We start from the raw sequence: 15,698 nt of genomic DNA, 5'->3' as shown, positions 1-15,698 counted from the left end.
ATTGAAACTTTTAGAAGGATATGAAAGGTATGTAAGAACATGCCTTGGAAGTAGAAATGGGAAACTTGAGTATAAGAAGGACTTTTATTCTACTTTATACCATTGTTTTTGCTTTGTGATTACAAATGTCTTTTTAAAATTTTTTTAAAATTCACCTGTTTTTTGTCAGTAGATATCCTGGCCATCTCTTCATTATCTCCTAAGGGTCCATGCTTTCCCTCTTCCTTTTCCTAATTCAAAGCAGATTAAGGGGGGAAAATTAGTGCACAAAACATAGAATTAATTCAGTATTTCCTATTTGAAGGCTGGTTTTCTTGGTTTTAAATCATTTTTTTTTTCTTCCTGATGAAAGTGCATTGACTTCACCCTTTTTTCAGGTTCAAGTTTAGACTACTTAACCTAGTATATAATGCCTTTACATATAAAGTCCCCTCCATACTTTTCCAAAATCCAGAAGTACTGAAACTTGTGGTCAGAAAATAAAATTCTGTAGTTAAAGATTTGGAGTTGGGAAGTTTTAAGGAACAGTCTAGAATGTGGCCATAACTTAAAAGGGCTAAATGGGAGTAAGGGTATATTAACTGCAATTGGGAAGATAAGGAAACTATGCAGCTAAGGCATTAGATATGGTAGGCAGAATGATGGTCCCCCAAAGACTTGCCTGTCCCAGTCCCTGGAGACTATGGTTCTGTTTATGTTACTATGGCAAGACTGTAGATGGAATTAAGGCTGCTCATCATCTGACCTTGAGATGGGGAGGATTATCTGGGTGGACCCACTGTAATCACAAGGGTCCTTAAAAGTGAAAGAGAGGCACATCAGTACCAGCGTGATACAGCATGAGACTCAGTCTGCCACTTCTGGCTTTACAGATGGAGGAAGAAGTTCATGGGCCAAGGCAACTGGGGAGCTTCTAGAAACTGGGAAAGACAAGGAAATGGAAACTCCTCCAAGCCTCCAAGAGGAAAACAGCTCTGCTGACACTTTGATTTCAGTCCAGTAAGACCCATTTTGGGGTTCTGATTTCCAGAACTATAGGATAATAACTATATAAAATGTGTGTTTTAAGCTACCAACTTTGTGGTAATTTGTTACAGAAGCAATAGGACACTAACATACGAAGTACACAAGTCTTTCTAAAAGTAAAACTTGAAGTAGAAAGTTTTGAGTCAGGGGCTAAACTCCTTCATTTATTAATTCAACAATATTTACTGAATCCTTGCTATGTGCCAGCCACAAACCTACTTGCTGAGGATGCAGCCCTTATAGACACAGAAAAGTAACTAGGAAGTGAGCAGATTACTGACACAGAATGATACAGCAGGATTCTGAGAGCCCGAAGGTAGATGGGATATGTAATAAACTGGAGAAAGTTTGAAAGTGGGAATGGTAAACTTGGTGAATGTTGTAACTCTGTCTTCTGAAACAAATGTTGGATGCTAGAAAAAAAAAAAAAAAAAAAAAAAACCACTAAAAAGTTTACAAGAAAAGCCATGTCCTGGGAATCACATTTTATCCCAGCAGAACAGGAAGTGGGAAAGTGATGATCTTGGTAGTGGAATGGTAGGAGGGAGATGGTAGTAGTGGTGATGATGATTATTACGTAAGTGATAATAATAAAGTACCTAACAGTGTTTCCCAAGCACCAGGCTCTAAACTATCTCATTTAATCCTCATAACTTTACAAAGTAGCCCCTATTGTTTCCATTTTAGAAATGAAGAAATTGTGGCTGAGAGTGATTAAATAACTCTGTAGCTAGTCATTGGGAAAACCAGGACCTGAGCCCCAAGTCCATTGTCTTAACCATTATGTTATCCTGCTACTGTTCTGGAAAAGTACAATGAGTACACAACGGGAAGAACTGGGTGAGAGGGACAGTATCTGATATGTAAAAAATGAGGTGGAGTGCCTAGGTGGCTCAGTGGGTTAAGCCTCTGCCTTTGGCCCAGGTCATGATCTCAGAGTCCTGGGATTGAGCCCTGTGTTGGGCTCTCTGCTCAGTAGGGAGCCTGCTTCCCCCTCCACCGCCTGTCTGCCTCTCTGCCTATTTATGATCTCCCTCTCTCTGTCAAATAAATAATAAAATCTTAAAAAGAAAAAAAATGAGGGGCCGCCTGGGTGGCTCAGTGGGTTAAGCCTCTGCCTTTGGCTCAGGTCATGATCCCAGGGGCCTGGGATCGAGTCCCGCATAGGGCTCTCTGCTCAGCAGGGAGCCTGCTTCTCCTCATCTCTCTCTCTGTCTGTCTCTCTGCCTATTTGTGATCTCTTTCTCTGTCAAATAAATAAATAAAATCTTTAAAAAAAACAAAAAGAAAAAAAACAAAAAGAAAAAAAATGAGGCAACGATACACTTATTCTAGTTCTTATTTTACAGTCACATTCAGGCAATTTAGGTATGTTTAACTTAACTAAAATGAAAAGCTATGAACCAATAGGAGAGATTATTATTTCAAAACAATGGCCATTTTCAGTAGTCCTGACTTCTGTTCTAAAACTTTGAGTTAGCTGTGCTTTTCCCAAGAAGTCTCAAAAATAATTAGTTTCTTTCCCAACTCACTTATCTAATTTTGGGCTGGATTCTTAAAAATTATTGGATTTTATACTTAATGTAAACTCTGCTGAACAATCCTCAAAGAGCATCCATACAGTATAAATATTTTACAACACAGAAAATCTCAGATATCAGTCATATTTAGAAGGGGCGCCTGGATGGCTCAGTGGGTTAAAGCCTCTGCCTTCAGCTCAGGTCATGATCCCAGGGTCCTGGGATCGAGCCCCGCATTGGGCTCTCTGCTCAGCATGGAGCCTGCTTCCTCCTCTTTCTTCCTGCCTCTCTGCCTACTGTGGTCTCTGTCAAATAAATAAGTAAAATCTTAAAAAAAAAAAAAATAGAAGTGGTTTTAAGTTAAAATATATTGAAGCTGGTAAAAATTAATGACAATCTAAATGTCCAGTTCTAAGGGAATATACATGGTACATCAATACAATGGACTGTTATGCCAATATTAAAACATAGTAACAAACACATATAGTCCATAGTTTGTGCCAGGCACTATCCATGAGCTTGTAAACTCGTTCACTTTTCATAAAAGCCCCCTGTAGTATGTACCAGTAACATTCCATTTCATGGATAAGGAAGTTGAGAGAGGGAAAATAACTTACTCAATATTACACAACTACTCAGAGGTAGAGTCCAGATTTGAACCCAGGTAGGCTAACTACAAAACCACTGCTCCTTTTAAACCATTAGACTAACTTCCTGCTCCAGGGGGAATAACAGTATTACAGCATAATCATTTTCCTATGTTAAGTGAAAAAGGCTGAATCCGGAAGTGAATGATCTCAAAAAACATCACGAGAGAGAGAGAGAAAAGAGAGAGAAGGAAAAGACTGAGAAACAACACAATAATGTCAGTAATCACTAGACAATGAAATTATGAAAAAAAAATTTTTCTTTAGTCCATTTTATAAATAATAAGCATACATTACTTGGGTAAAATAAAAATATTTTAGAAGATAAAAGATTGGCTAAGTGTCAAAGGCAGTATTTCCAATCTAATTACATGTCAAATTGCATCTTAGGACTTCTATGACTTACTTTTTATAGAAAAAGCAGAATAAAAAATTTAAGTGAAACAAACATTATTTTAGCTTAAAGAACATTTTTCTTCTCTTGAAAGGAAAAAGATCGTATCAACCCTATGAACATATTGTGCGATTAATACTGAATTTATTTTAATTTAATACACAACTCTGTTGAGAAAGAACTTAATTTCAGCAGAGGATTTATTCTTGAGATACATATTATATATATACAGAAATATATATGTGCATATATATATATATCTATATATATATGAATTAAAATGAGATAAAATCTTCATATTAAGAAAAAGTCTTCAAAATTAGTACACAATCTCTAATAAGCCCAGCTTTTCAAATGTGCTTTTAAAAAGTCTTAAATCTCGGGGCACCTGGGTGGCTCAGTCAGTTAAGCAACTGACTTGATTTCAGCTCAGGTCATGATCTCAGGTGGGATCAAACCTCACATATATCCTGGGGCAGAGCCATGTGACAGGCTCTATGCTCAGTGGGGAGTCTGCTTGAGATTCTCTATCCCTCTCCCTCTGTTCCTTACCACTGCTCATGTGCAGGTGCACTCTCTCTCAAATAAATAAATAAAATCTTTAAAATAAAAAAAGTAAAAAGTCTTAAATCTCTTAAGCATTTGCTTCTGTGTCTTCAAGACAATTTTATCTGCAAAGAAACAAAAACAAACCCAAAAACCCAATGGGTTTGAAAATCTTCCACTTTCATAAAACAATATTAAGCTACTAAGAGACAGAAAGAATAAAAAACTTAAAATCATGAAGGAAGTGAAGACTTTCTCAAAGCCATTAATAATACATGAAGCCAGGGTGGGGCTGAGGGAGTGATTAATAGGAAGTAAACATGCAAAACATTTTAAATAATGTTTTACTACTTATTAAACACTTCACATAGTAATCGGAGAAGAAAACTACTCCAAGAGATATCATTTTATCAGGAAAAGTGAATTCCCTATATGCACACAGACATTATACCCTTCACAAAAATCAACTCAAAATGATCACAGACCCAAATGTTAAACATAAAACTAAAAAACTCCATAAAAAATAACATAGGAGAAAACCGAGATAACACTGGGTATGGTGATGGTGTTTTAGATACACAAAGGAACGATCCATGAAAGAAATCAGTGATAAACTGGGCTTGATAAAAATTGAAACCTTCTCCTCTGTGTAAGACACTGCCAAGAGAATGAGAAAACAAGCAACAGACTGGGAGAAAATATTTGCAAGAGACATACCTGATATAAGACTGTTATCCAAAATATACAAAGAACTCTTAAAACTTAACAATAAGAAAATAACCTGACTAAAATATGGGCCAAAGACCTTAACAGACACCTCACCAAAGAAGATATACAGATGACAAATAAGCATACGAAAAAATCTGCACATTACATGTCTTGAGAGAAATGCAAATTAAAACAAGTTACCACTACATGCCCATAAGAATGCCCCAAATCCAGAACGCTGACAAACTAAATACTGGAGAGAATGTGAAGCAACAGTAACTCTCATTCATCGCTGGTGGGGATGCAAGATGGGACAGCCACTCTGGAAGACAGTTTGGTAGTTTCTGACAAAACTAAATACACTCTTTATCATACAATCCAGCAATCATGCTCCTTGGTATTTACCCAAAGGAGCTGAAAACTCACATCCACACAAAAATCTGCATACAGATATTTATAGCAGCTTCATTCATAACTGCAATAACTTGGAAGCAACCAAGATATCCTTCAGCAGGTGAATGGATAAATTACATGTGGTATATCCAGGCAATGGATCTTATTAAGCAGTAAGAAGAAGTAAGTGATCAAGCCATGAAAGGACATGGAAGAACCTTAAATGCATACTGCTAAGTGAGAGAAACCAACCTTAAAAGGCTACATACTACTGTATGATTCCAACTATACAATGTTCTGGGAAAAGGCAAAATTATGGAGACAGTTAAAAAAAAAATCAGTGGTTGCCAACGTTGGGAGGGGTGGGGGAAAAGATAAATAGGTGAATCACAGAGAATTTTTAGGGCAATGAAAATATTCTGTATGATACCATAATGATGGATACATGCTATTATACATTTGATGTACACAGGATATACAGCACCAAGACTAAACTGTAGTGTAAACTATAGACCTTGGGTGATCATGATGTGTCAATGAAGGTTCATCAACTGTAGCAAACGTACCACTCTGGAGAGGATGTGGTTAGTGATGGAGGCTATTCATGTAGGGAGGAGCAGAGAGTATACAGGAAATCTGTGTACTTTCCTGGAAATTTAGCTCTGAACCTATAAGTGCTTTAAAAAGATAAAGTCCTAATCATTAAAAAGTTAATTCCTTAATTCCCTGTTAAAAAATTCTTCAGTGTAGTCCCTACTTAGAAAATCTAAACTCCCTTGCAAGGCATACAATGTTTTTTATTTTCTGATTCCTGTATACCTTTCCAAGATCATCTCAGTCTCTTCCCTTCACCCAACTTCACCCTCCCCCATGAGGACCACAAGTTCTCTCACTCCTTCAAGCTTTTCCATATGGAGTCCCTTGGCTTGGTAAATACCTACTCATTCTTCACGTCTCTGTGCAAATGGAGCCTCCCCTGTGCATCCTTCTCTCACTTCCCCACGCAGAGCCTGGCCTGCAGTCTTCAGTCTCGGTAGCATCTCTGCTTCCTGCATCTTGTTTAAATACCTAATTTTTGTCTCCATTAGAAAATAAGAACCAAATCTTTCTTTTGTATCTCCAAAGCCAAGCACACAACCTTATCCACTGAAACGAAGACACCAAAAAGAAAAAAGAGAAAGAGAATGGTTGTGTTTAAGGATTTACAAAAAGTCATCTTGTGGAAAATGTGAGGCAATCTTACAGCACAATTATTGGCAAGTTGGAAACTTGCATAAGCATAGGCAGGATGCAAGCACGATTTTGTAAGAGAAAAACAAGCAAAAATCCTGCGCTTAAAAAAAGACTGAAGGAAAGTACCAAAATGTTAAAAGTGATGTTGTTAGAATGGTGGGAAGCCATGGGTAATTTCCCCCCCTCTCCTTTTTTCAAAAAATGTCTTCAATGCTTAAACAACCTAATACTATTTTCCCTATATGGCCTTGGCCCCCTAAAAACACTCTAAACTTCCTAATCTATCAAACCAAATGGTAAGAACCTAAGACCATGCCACTCCAAGCATGGAGGAAAAAGATGAGAAGCACCTTGGTGCCCAAGGGTTGGAGAAAGTGAAGATGCAGGCTTTTATGATTATTCTTTCTATATATTCCTAACCTGTTTTGATCACCTCTTTTAGATCCAAAAAAGAGACTATTTACATGGAACAAGAAACCAATTAGCATTCACAGATTACCTACTATAAGAATAGATGCTAAAGGGGGATTAAAAAAATACACAGTAAAATAAGATAAAATAAGACACAGTAATAAAAATAAGGTAAAATAAAGCATGATCTCCATTTTCATGTAATTTATAGTTCTGTAGAAGGGGATAACTACTCACATGAAACATCAATAGTACACAACTGGGTCATAGATTATGCCATCCAATTGTCCAAACCAACATATAAGTACCATTAACACCTGATAAACATGGCACAATCTGAGAGAGTAACAATTCTATTTTTAGATTAGAAAGATGAGCTATTACAGCTATAAGTTACAAATATCACACTAAACCACAGAAATATTTTGCGAATTTTAAGGTTTTTGAGTTTGCTTTTAAGTGTGGCAGAAACTGGAAAAGCGTAATTTAAACCACTTCTAAGTGGGAAAGACTAAGGAAACCAAATATACCTGAGATTTTTGTCTTTGGGCTTTCACTGCTGGGAAGAGCTCCATCCAGAGACTGAGCAGAGTGAAAAGGTTGACTTTAGAAAGCCTTGGTATTTGACCTACAAAAGAGAGGGCAGACACTTTAAAAATTTTTACTAAAGATGAAAACAGGAACTCACCCTCAATGCCATTTGGGTGCTGCAGCCTTAACTTGGCTGCTTTCGTAGGAAGCAGAGAAAAAACGATAAGAGGACAAGATAACCAAAGGGCAGGAGTCTGGCTACAACCTCACTTTCAGCGACCTCCTCCGGCACTTTTCAAAGTCGGGCCCTTTCTCCAGCCCTCACATGGCAAGGAAAACAAAATGGTACATCTGATACATGTAACTATGGGAAAAAATCCAAACTAAGTTATGAAAAGTCCTTGCGTCTGAGGTCATGGTGGAGCAAGCTTTAAATTGTGGTGTTGCAAGAAGGGCAGTGCGGTGACCTTCGCGGGTAAGGCAGCTGAAATACAGGGAAGCGTCGTGTGTGGTTAATTCGGAAATCAAGTCAAAAGCGCGGATTTTTCAGGCTCAATACCCCAGATCCCAGCTCTAGGTCCTGGGAGGAAAAGTAAAGGGCGGGGGGTGGGGGAAAAGGGGAATGAGCGCGACTTCAACAGCAGGTCCTGCCAGGCCAGGGGTTCCTGGAAACCGAGCTGAGAACGCGTCTAGGGCGGGAATGCGATATCCCAGGGCAGAAGCGCGGGCGAAGAGGGGCAGGCAGGGAAAGCGGAGTTACGTGGAGGCAGAGGCTCAGGGCAGAGCCGAAAGGCTGGGGTGGCAGCGGCAGGGTCCGAGGCACTCACCAGTCATGCTGCCAGTCTGGGTGCTGACTGACCGCCCGGCCCCCGCGCTCTCCAGATTTTGCATCTGCCCTGCTTCTTTCATCCCAAGCCTAGCGGCCTCTGCTGCCCAGAATACCTCTGGCTATCTGGCATGATCTTGGCCCTAGCGGCTCCACCTCCCGCCTCCTCCCAGCAACTGTACGGCAACCGCCAACTCGGCGCAGCCAGTGACGTAAGAGCCCGACCGCCACTTCCGGGCGCCCTGTGTGTCCTATCAGCGAGGTGTGGAGGCCGTGGCGCAGGGCTGCCCCTCTGGCGGCGGCTGCATGGGTGAACAGCCCGGCGCACTAAATACTTTCAGGCCTGACTTCAGCTGTCGATGTTTTTGGCCTGGAAGTCGCAGGCTGTGCGGCCTCTGACAGAGTGAGGAGGCCTGCGCAGACTTGAGATTTCTGGTGAGAAGAGTGAAGGGGAACTGAAATGGAAGCGCCGCCCCATCTGTCACAGCCGCGATCTTAGAGAAGGGGAAGGCGGGGTCGGGGAGGTGGGAGCTGGGCGGTGCAGGTGGTTGTTACCGTCAGATATTGGCCAGTCCTTAGGAACTCAGTGCCAGGGACTACCATAGGGACGTTCTGCTGCTCATCAAACGTACCACCTCAAGAAGTCCAACTGTAGGGGCACCTGGATGGCGCAGTCGGACTCTCGGTTTTAGTCCAGGTCATTATCTCGTGGTCCTGGGATCGAGCCCCTTGTCGGACTCTGCTCTCAGCGTGGTCTGTTTCAGATTCTTTCTCAAATAAATGAAGTCTTAAAAAAAAAAAAAAAAAGTTCAACTGTGATTATGAGAAAGGTGGGGGTGGGAAGAAGTAGCAAGTGGCACCTGGAAAATATGGGGAGTGCCATATTGACATTGTAGGGTTGTGCCCAGTGCATTTGATTATTTTGTTAAGTGTCCCAGGCATGACTCAAAATGAAACTCCTCGCTAGTGACTCAGAGCCCAGTTTCCCTCACCAACCCAATACACAACTTGAAATACTGACAAATATCAAGACATAAAAACAGCTTTTCGAAACCAAAAGCTGAAAGTTACAAAAATGCATCATTTTGTAAAGGACTGAGGTAGTACTTTGGTGATAATAGGTATGGCTTATAGTTCCTTAATTATATTACAGTGGGATATTTGAGGAATGTGACAATATGAGTCTAAGTTTACATAGAAGATTAAAGGGCCAAGAATAGCCAAGATATTCTTGAAGAAAATAAGATCTTTTGGGGGGGAAGGGAGGTAAATAAACAAGTGATAGGCAATACAAAGCCCCCAAACAGACTCATATGTGTATAGAAATTTGATATGACACAGGTGACCTTATATATCAATGAGGATATAGTGCTGCTGTTAACTGACTATCCAAATGGAAAATAAAATTGGGTCCCTTCCTCACTAAATGCACAAAAATGAATTCTACATGCATGTGAATGTAAATGTCAAAGGAAAAACTTACGATATTTAGAGGAAATATTAAAAAATATTTTATAACCTTGAGTAGGAAAGACATTTATAAAGATACTAAGATATAAAACCCACCCATTAAAGAGAATTATTGGTATGTTTGGTACTTTAAAATGAAAAACTGTGCACTGAAAGACATAATGAAGTAAGTGAAAAGGCAAGTGGCAAACAGAAGAAGATATTTATCATACACACTCCCAAGTGAGAATGAATATCCAGAATATTTAAAGAATGCTTACAAATGATTAAGAAACAAAGAGAAATGGTTAACAGGTATTTCATAGAGAAATTTTTAAAAAAGATATTTGTATCTTATATATATGTATATATGTGATTATTTAATATATACAATATATTAATTATCTTTAATCTCTATGAGTAAAATCTACCCCTAGAAAAACTATTAGTTTTGTTGCTCACTTCCTTCTTTTTAGATTGCTGTTTTCATTCCATTTTCAGTCCTTTAGTATTTCAGAGTTGTTTAAATATTCTGTTTCCTTTATTTTCTTGCTAGTTCAGCCATATTTTATCTGGCATTTTTGGGTGCTTTGTAACAAATTTGTTTGGGCTATCCTGTCTACAGTATTACTGGAAATAATAGTTCTGCTGCAAAGAAGAATAAAAACTAAAAAGGAGTATAAGACAAATGCTACCTAAGTGCTTAGACATGGACAAGCTCAGTCAAGTGAGCACAACAAAGGCTAGCTTAATCAATAAAATGGTTTTAAAAATCAATAAACAATCGATGGAAAGAACATGGACTTTGCAGTCAGATAGAGAAACTGACATCTCTGACCACCCAAGCTGTTTACTAGTTAGCTATGAGTTAGCTGAGACTCTGTTAGCTGTGGGTAACAAATACACACCAAATCTCAGTGGCTTGCCACAGCAAAGGTTTCCTTCTGGCTCAAATTCCATGCTACTGCACTCTTTCTGTGAATTGGCTCTGGGATCCAAGCTAACGGAGCAGCCTTTGGATATTCTTTTCTCCTGGCAGGCAAAAAAAGATAGCAGAACTACATGACCCTTAGAGCAAATCTCATGTCATGAGATGGGATGCATAATCCTGTTTCAGAGACATGCTGGAAAGGCAGGTTCAGCAGGTATCTCAACAACAATGCGATATTAGTAAATTGGCTTTACTAATCATGGATACTTTGCCTGCTACTTCATGTCTTGTCAGAGCAAAGAACTTCACATCCCCCTTTCCAGAATCTGTAGTTTCTAACATTTTACCACATTTGTACCATTTTTTTGTTACTCTTTCTGTTACATTTACACACCTCCCCACGCCATTCTTTTTCTGAGTCATTTAAGAGCAGGTTACAGGGGCGCCTGGGTGGCTCAGTGGGTTAAGCCTCTGCCTTCAGCTCGGGTCATAATCTCAAGATCTAGCCCCGCATCAGGCTCTCTGGTCAGCAGGGAGCCTGCTTCCCACCCCCTCTCTCTGCCTGCCTCTCTGCCCACTTGTGCTCTCTCTCTCTGTATCAAATAAAATCTTAAAAAAAAAAAAAAGAGCAGGCTACAGAGACTATGCCCAATCCCCCCCCCCCCCAGCTAAAAAACTCCAGTATATATTCCTCCAGAACAAAGACACTCTAACACAGGCTAATCCAACAGTCTAAAACAAGAAATCAGCGTTGATTGGTCACTACAGGGCAATCCACATTCAAATTTTGAAGTGTTTCAACATGAGTCATTTCCATTCTGGTTCAGTATCCCATCCCAATTCACTTTTTGACCCTTGCTATTTTCCTCTCGCCTGGAACATTTCCTTGGTCCTTCCTCCTGTCTCACAACGTTAACAGTTTTAAAGGCTCTAGGCTTTTCATACTGTTAAGAGTCCTCTCCACCAGGATCATTCTGATGTTTCCTCACAACCAGACTCAGGCCATCCATTCTTGATAGGAATGCCACAGAAGTGATAGTCTGCTCTTTTTTTCCATGGATCACATCAGGGGCAACTCAGTGTTCACATATCCCAGCCATGGTGACACCAGCCTTGTTCACCTGGCAAGTTAGCACTGGTCAAATTTCTAAAGTCACTAACAAAGTCATTATCTTTTCCTCTGTAATGGGTCAGTATTTTGTGGAGAGAAATCCCCCAAGTTACACCAATGTCCTATAGCCATTAAACCTCCACATACCAACTTTAGCATCTGTTGGTGATTCCCATGTGAATTAACCACCATTGTGATGGCTGTCTAGCTGTGATTTCTTATTTCCATCATTTCTCCTACATATAGTTGTCATTCTATAATAAGGAAGAGTTTTTCCCTCTTCATTCATTCATTCATTCATTCATTCATTCATTCATACCTGTATGGACTTGTTTTCTCTATTTTACTCAATGAGCTGTAATCTGTTATTTATTTTAGTGCTCAAATTGTCCCATATTTGATGAAATCCTCAAGTTGTCTCTTTTATCCTTTCGACACATCCCTATAAGTCTTTGAGCACTTCCTTACATTCTAGTGCAACAAGATGCTCCAGAATTCATTTTCTACATTCCCTGAACCAGACATAGAGCCGACCTTTCCCCAAGGAGCCCTGGTTCTTCTTGTAAAGAAGTGCTTAAAAATGAAGATCTCGGCAGTAAGTATGCTATGTCATTATGACTAGACATACTCCTGTATCTTTTTCAGTAGCTCTATGTCTCTCTAAGAGTTCACATCAACACTTTCAATTCCAAAGTCCAGCATATCAGTTATTTCTAGCCTCTCCCTTTGTTGTATTTGTTAATCTCTTCTCCAACAGCAAGAAACTTGGCTCCCATTATTCTCAAGATAGTTTTTTCTCTTTACCTTTCCTTCTACCCTGCCTCCAATTCCTCTAATCTTATTTCTTTAGCACACTCATTGCCTCCTTGTCTGCCCACCCCTGTTGCTGCTGCCTCCATAGCCCCTTTGGCCTCCAGAACAAGGGAAGGGAAGAAGGGGGAGGCTGTAAGATGGCTTTTTGACTGAATTATTCAGAGAGAGAGAAAAGAAGACAGGAAGGGAAAGAGGGAGGGAGGGAACTACAGTGGTAATAGGTTTATCACAAGTTTTCCTGAAGACTAGGAGTGACTGGGTGGCTCAGTTGGTTTCTGGGTGGCTCAGGATGGTCCCACATTGGGCTCCCTGCTCAGCGGGAAGCCTGCTTTTACCTCTCCCACACCCCCTGCATGTGCGCCACCCCGCCCCCCGCCCCACCCCGGTGTCTCTTTCTCTGACAAATAAAGAAAATTAAAAAAAAAATTTTTTTTTTCTTGAAGACTAAATGATCCCAAGTAGCACAGTGCTTGGCAAAGAATAGTTGCTCAATATCATTAGTTATTGTCCTTCCCTTCTTTGTCTTTCATTTGCTTATTCTCTCTAGAAAACTGAAACTTCTTTTATCCTAGGTCCTATGTTGGGAATATTAGTCCTAGCAGCGTGTTTATTTGGACAGAATCTTCTCACAGCAAACAAGCTGGGGTTCCATGGAGCTGATCTTAAGACATGGTATCTATACTGGATTTATTGATACTGTTGGTGTTGGCAGAGACCGCATACCCGACTTGTAGAGGGAAGTGTACCTCACACTCAGTCTTGCTCTCGGACATGGAAGGCACATCATGACCAGTGACTGTCTTCCGCAGGCCTGGAGATAAGGTGGCCACAGGACTGCTATGGACTGCTGGTGGCCAGTGCACCCTTGTGAACAGGATGGGCCCTAATTTGGTCATTTCAAGCAAAGATGTGACCATTAACGCCACCCTGAATCCCGAAATTAAGGTTTCCTAAGCAATTCTCAGAAGGCAGTTCCTGACAACACTTAAACCCCAAGGAAGCAAAGAGAAGCCAGAAACAAAATCCAGGCGCCCTTCAGAACACTCTCTTTGTTACAGAGGGCAGTGCTGCCAAAGAGAAATGACTTCTCAGGCTTACCATATGTTGTCCCAAATGATGTCCTCAAGAAAGTAAACTTGGTGCCACATGATGAGATGAATGTGCTACAAAGTAAGAATGCAGGAACCCTGGGAACTCCTGCAGGGACTCCTGCAGGGACTCCTGTGAGGTGGGAAAGACTGGTGAGCCCACTGCCCGTTCTGTCTGGAGGCAACTCTGCCACAAGGCCGCCCAGCAGAGGCTGGGCAGGTGGGCCTGGCCACCTTGGGCCATATCCACGCCACTCTTGGGTCCCCATTTGTGTGGTGCTCTCTGGACTGGTTTGAGTATTTCTCCATCAACATCCCTGAAGAGGTTCTATAATCAGACATGTTAGGAATCAACAGAAGACACTAGAGGGACCAAACGGGAGGGGATGGAGAGGGAGCTGATGGAGTATCGGCTGTGTATCAGACGCCTTAAATGGTAACAGTAACAACAACATCTTACTATTTACTATATTTACTAAGTTCTAGGTACTTTGCACATATTGTTTATACCTTCCAGCAGCCTTGTGAAGTGGGTATCATTATTATTATCACTACTTAGAGGAACAAGACATGGAGGAACTTGCCCAAACAGTATATAGCTTGAAAGATGTGGGAGCAGGATATAAGCATACACTACTTCACTTAATACTCCCAGTTCTGTGATACAGACTTTTGTCCTCTCCATTTTACAGGCGAGGAAACTAAGGCCCTTGGACCACCAACATCAGTGTCACTGAGGAGCTCGTTAGAAATGCAGAATCATGAGCCCCACTTCAGGCCTGTGGAACCAGAAGCCGGACAAAACCTCTGGCCAGGACCAGAGGGCTCCAGGGTGTCTCAGACTTGGAGATGCGTAAATGTCACCCAGAGACTATGACGTTAAAACCCCTATTCTAAGGGCCAGCCGCTAGAGATTCTGAGTCTCTGGTGTTTAGCAGTAGTATTTGGGCCCTCTGTAGAATTGCTTCTGCCAAGTACTTTTTGGTATCACCTTATCTACCAACATTAGCTGATGTTAAAAAGCAAAATTTACATACAGGTTAAGACATAAGTACAAGGATCAAAGTTTTATTTGGCTTGGGGTTGACATACTTTTTTAAAGGTCAGAGAGTAAATATTTCAGGCTTTGGGATCTCCATCATACATCATGAGAGCAGCCACAGGCAATATGATCGACTGACTGATACGACTCAATTAATTCACCCCTTCCTTTGGCATATAGTAGAGAAACTCCAGTGGTATTGAGACCTAGTTTGGCATGTATGTGAAGAGTCATTTAAATACTTGGAGAGGAGGGGATTCTTTTTTTTTTTTTTTTTTTAAAGATTTTATTTATTCATTTTACAGAGAGATCACAATAGACTGAGAGGCAGGCAAAGAGAGAGAGGGAAGCAGGCTCCCTGCTGAGCAGAGAGCCCGATGCGGGACTCGATCCCAGGACCCTGAGATCATGACCTGAGCTGAAGGCAGTGGCTTAACCCACTGAGCCACCCAGGCGCCCATGGGATTCTTAAGTAAAATAGCTAATACTGTAGGGGAGGAAAAACAATTTTCCTCCCTCCTTCTAGGTTCTTGGCGGAGAACACTCTCACCCCAGTAATAAAAGACAGATTAACAAGAAAAACAAACAATTTTTAATTGCGTATATAAGGGAGCCCCACAAAGATACGAGACTTAAAGCCCACCAGGCAATTGAGACTTACATACCATCCTGAGCTAAGGAAAAGAATAGAGGTCTGGGGCTTCGAAGGGGAGGAAGCAATTGTTTGCCGTGCCATGCAGGTAGGTCTCTCAGATGAAAAAGCTTTCTCTGGTAATAGCTTTCTTCCTGGTCCTTTTTCTAATTTTTTCTAATTTTTTTAGGTAGTTAAGTCCTTTTTCTAATTTTTTTAGGTAGTTAAGAACCCAACTTTTGGATCAACATGAACAGGACTGGAAGAGATTATGCTGAGTGAAATAACTCAAGCAGAGAGAGTCAGGTATCATATGGTTCCGCTTATTTGTGGAGCATAAGGAATAACACGGAGGACATGGGGAGATGGAGAGGAGAAGTGCACTGGGGGAAATTGGA

The 15,698-nt window shown here is 40.7% G+C and overlaps 1 protein-coding gene and 1 long non-coding RNA gene across 5 annotated transcripts in view; one reads left to right on the top strand and one right to left on the bottom strand.

Annotated features, from left to right (window-relative positions):
* Positions 1 to 8,428, bottom strand: part of CDADC1 (cytidine and dCMP deaminase domain containing 1) — a 45,054-nt gene extending 36,626 nt beyond the window's left edge. For 3 of the 4 annotated variants that reach the window (XR_004279116.1, XM_032314632.1, XM_032314631.1), the window contains exons 1-3: positions 8,237 to 8,428; positions 7,409 to 7,506; positions 156 to 230 (exon numbers count right to left, since the gene is read on the bottom strand). Coding sequence is in view for 3 of the 4 variants with exons in the window: in XM_032314632.1 (XP_032170523.1) it covers positions 156 to 230; positions 7,409 to 7,506; positions 8,237 to 8,318 (255 nt within the window). In the remaining variant the exon portion in view is untranslated. The remainder of the gene's footprint in view (positions 1 to 155; positions 231 to 7,408; positions 7,507 to 8,236) is intronic. The other variant, XM_032314633.1, reaches the window with a different exon arrangement.
* A 36-nt stretch (positions 8,429 to 8,464) lies between these two features.
* On the top strand, positions 8,465 to 14,401 carry LOC116574123. Its single transcript, XR_004279117.1, has 2 exons — positions 8,465 to 8,670; positions 14,320 to 14,401. It is a non-coding gene; the product is annotated as an uncharacterized LOC116574123 (long non-coding RNA).
* The last annotated feature ends 1,297 nt before the right edge of the window (positions 14,402 to 15,698 follow it).

The sequence above is a fragment of the Mustela erminea genome, chromosome 15 (assembly GCF_009829155.1).
Source record: "Mustela erminea isolate mMusErm1 chromosome 15, mMusErm1.Pri, whole genome shotgun sequence".
Lineage (NCBI taxonomy): Eukaryota > Metazoa > Chordata > Mammalia > Carnivora > Mustelidae > Mustela > Mustela erminea.
This window is presented reverse-complemented; position numbering and strand designations above follow the sequence as displayed.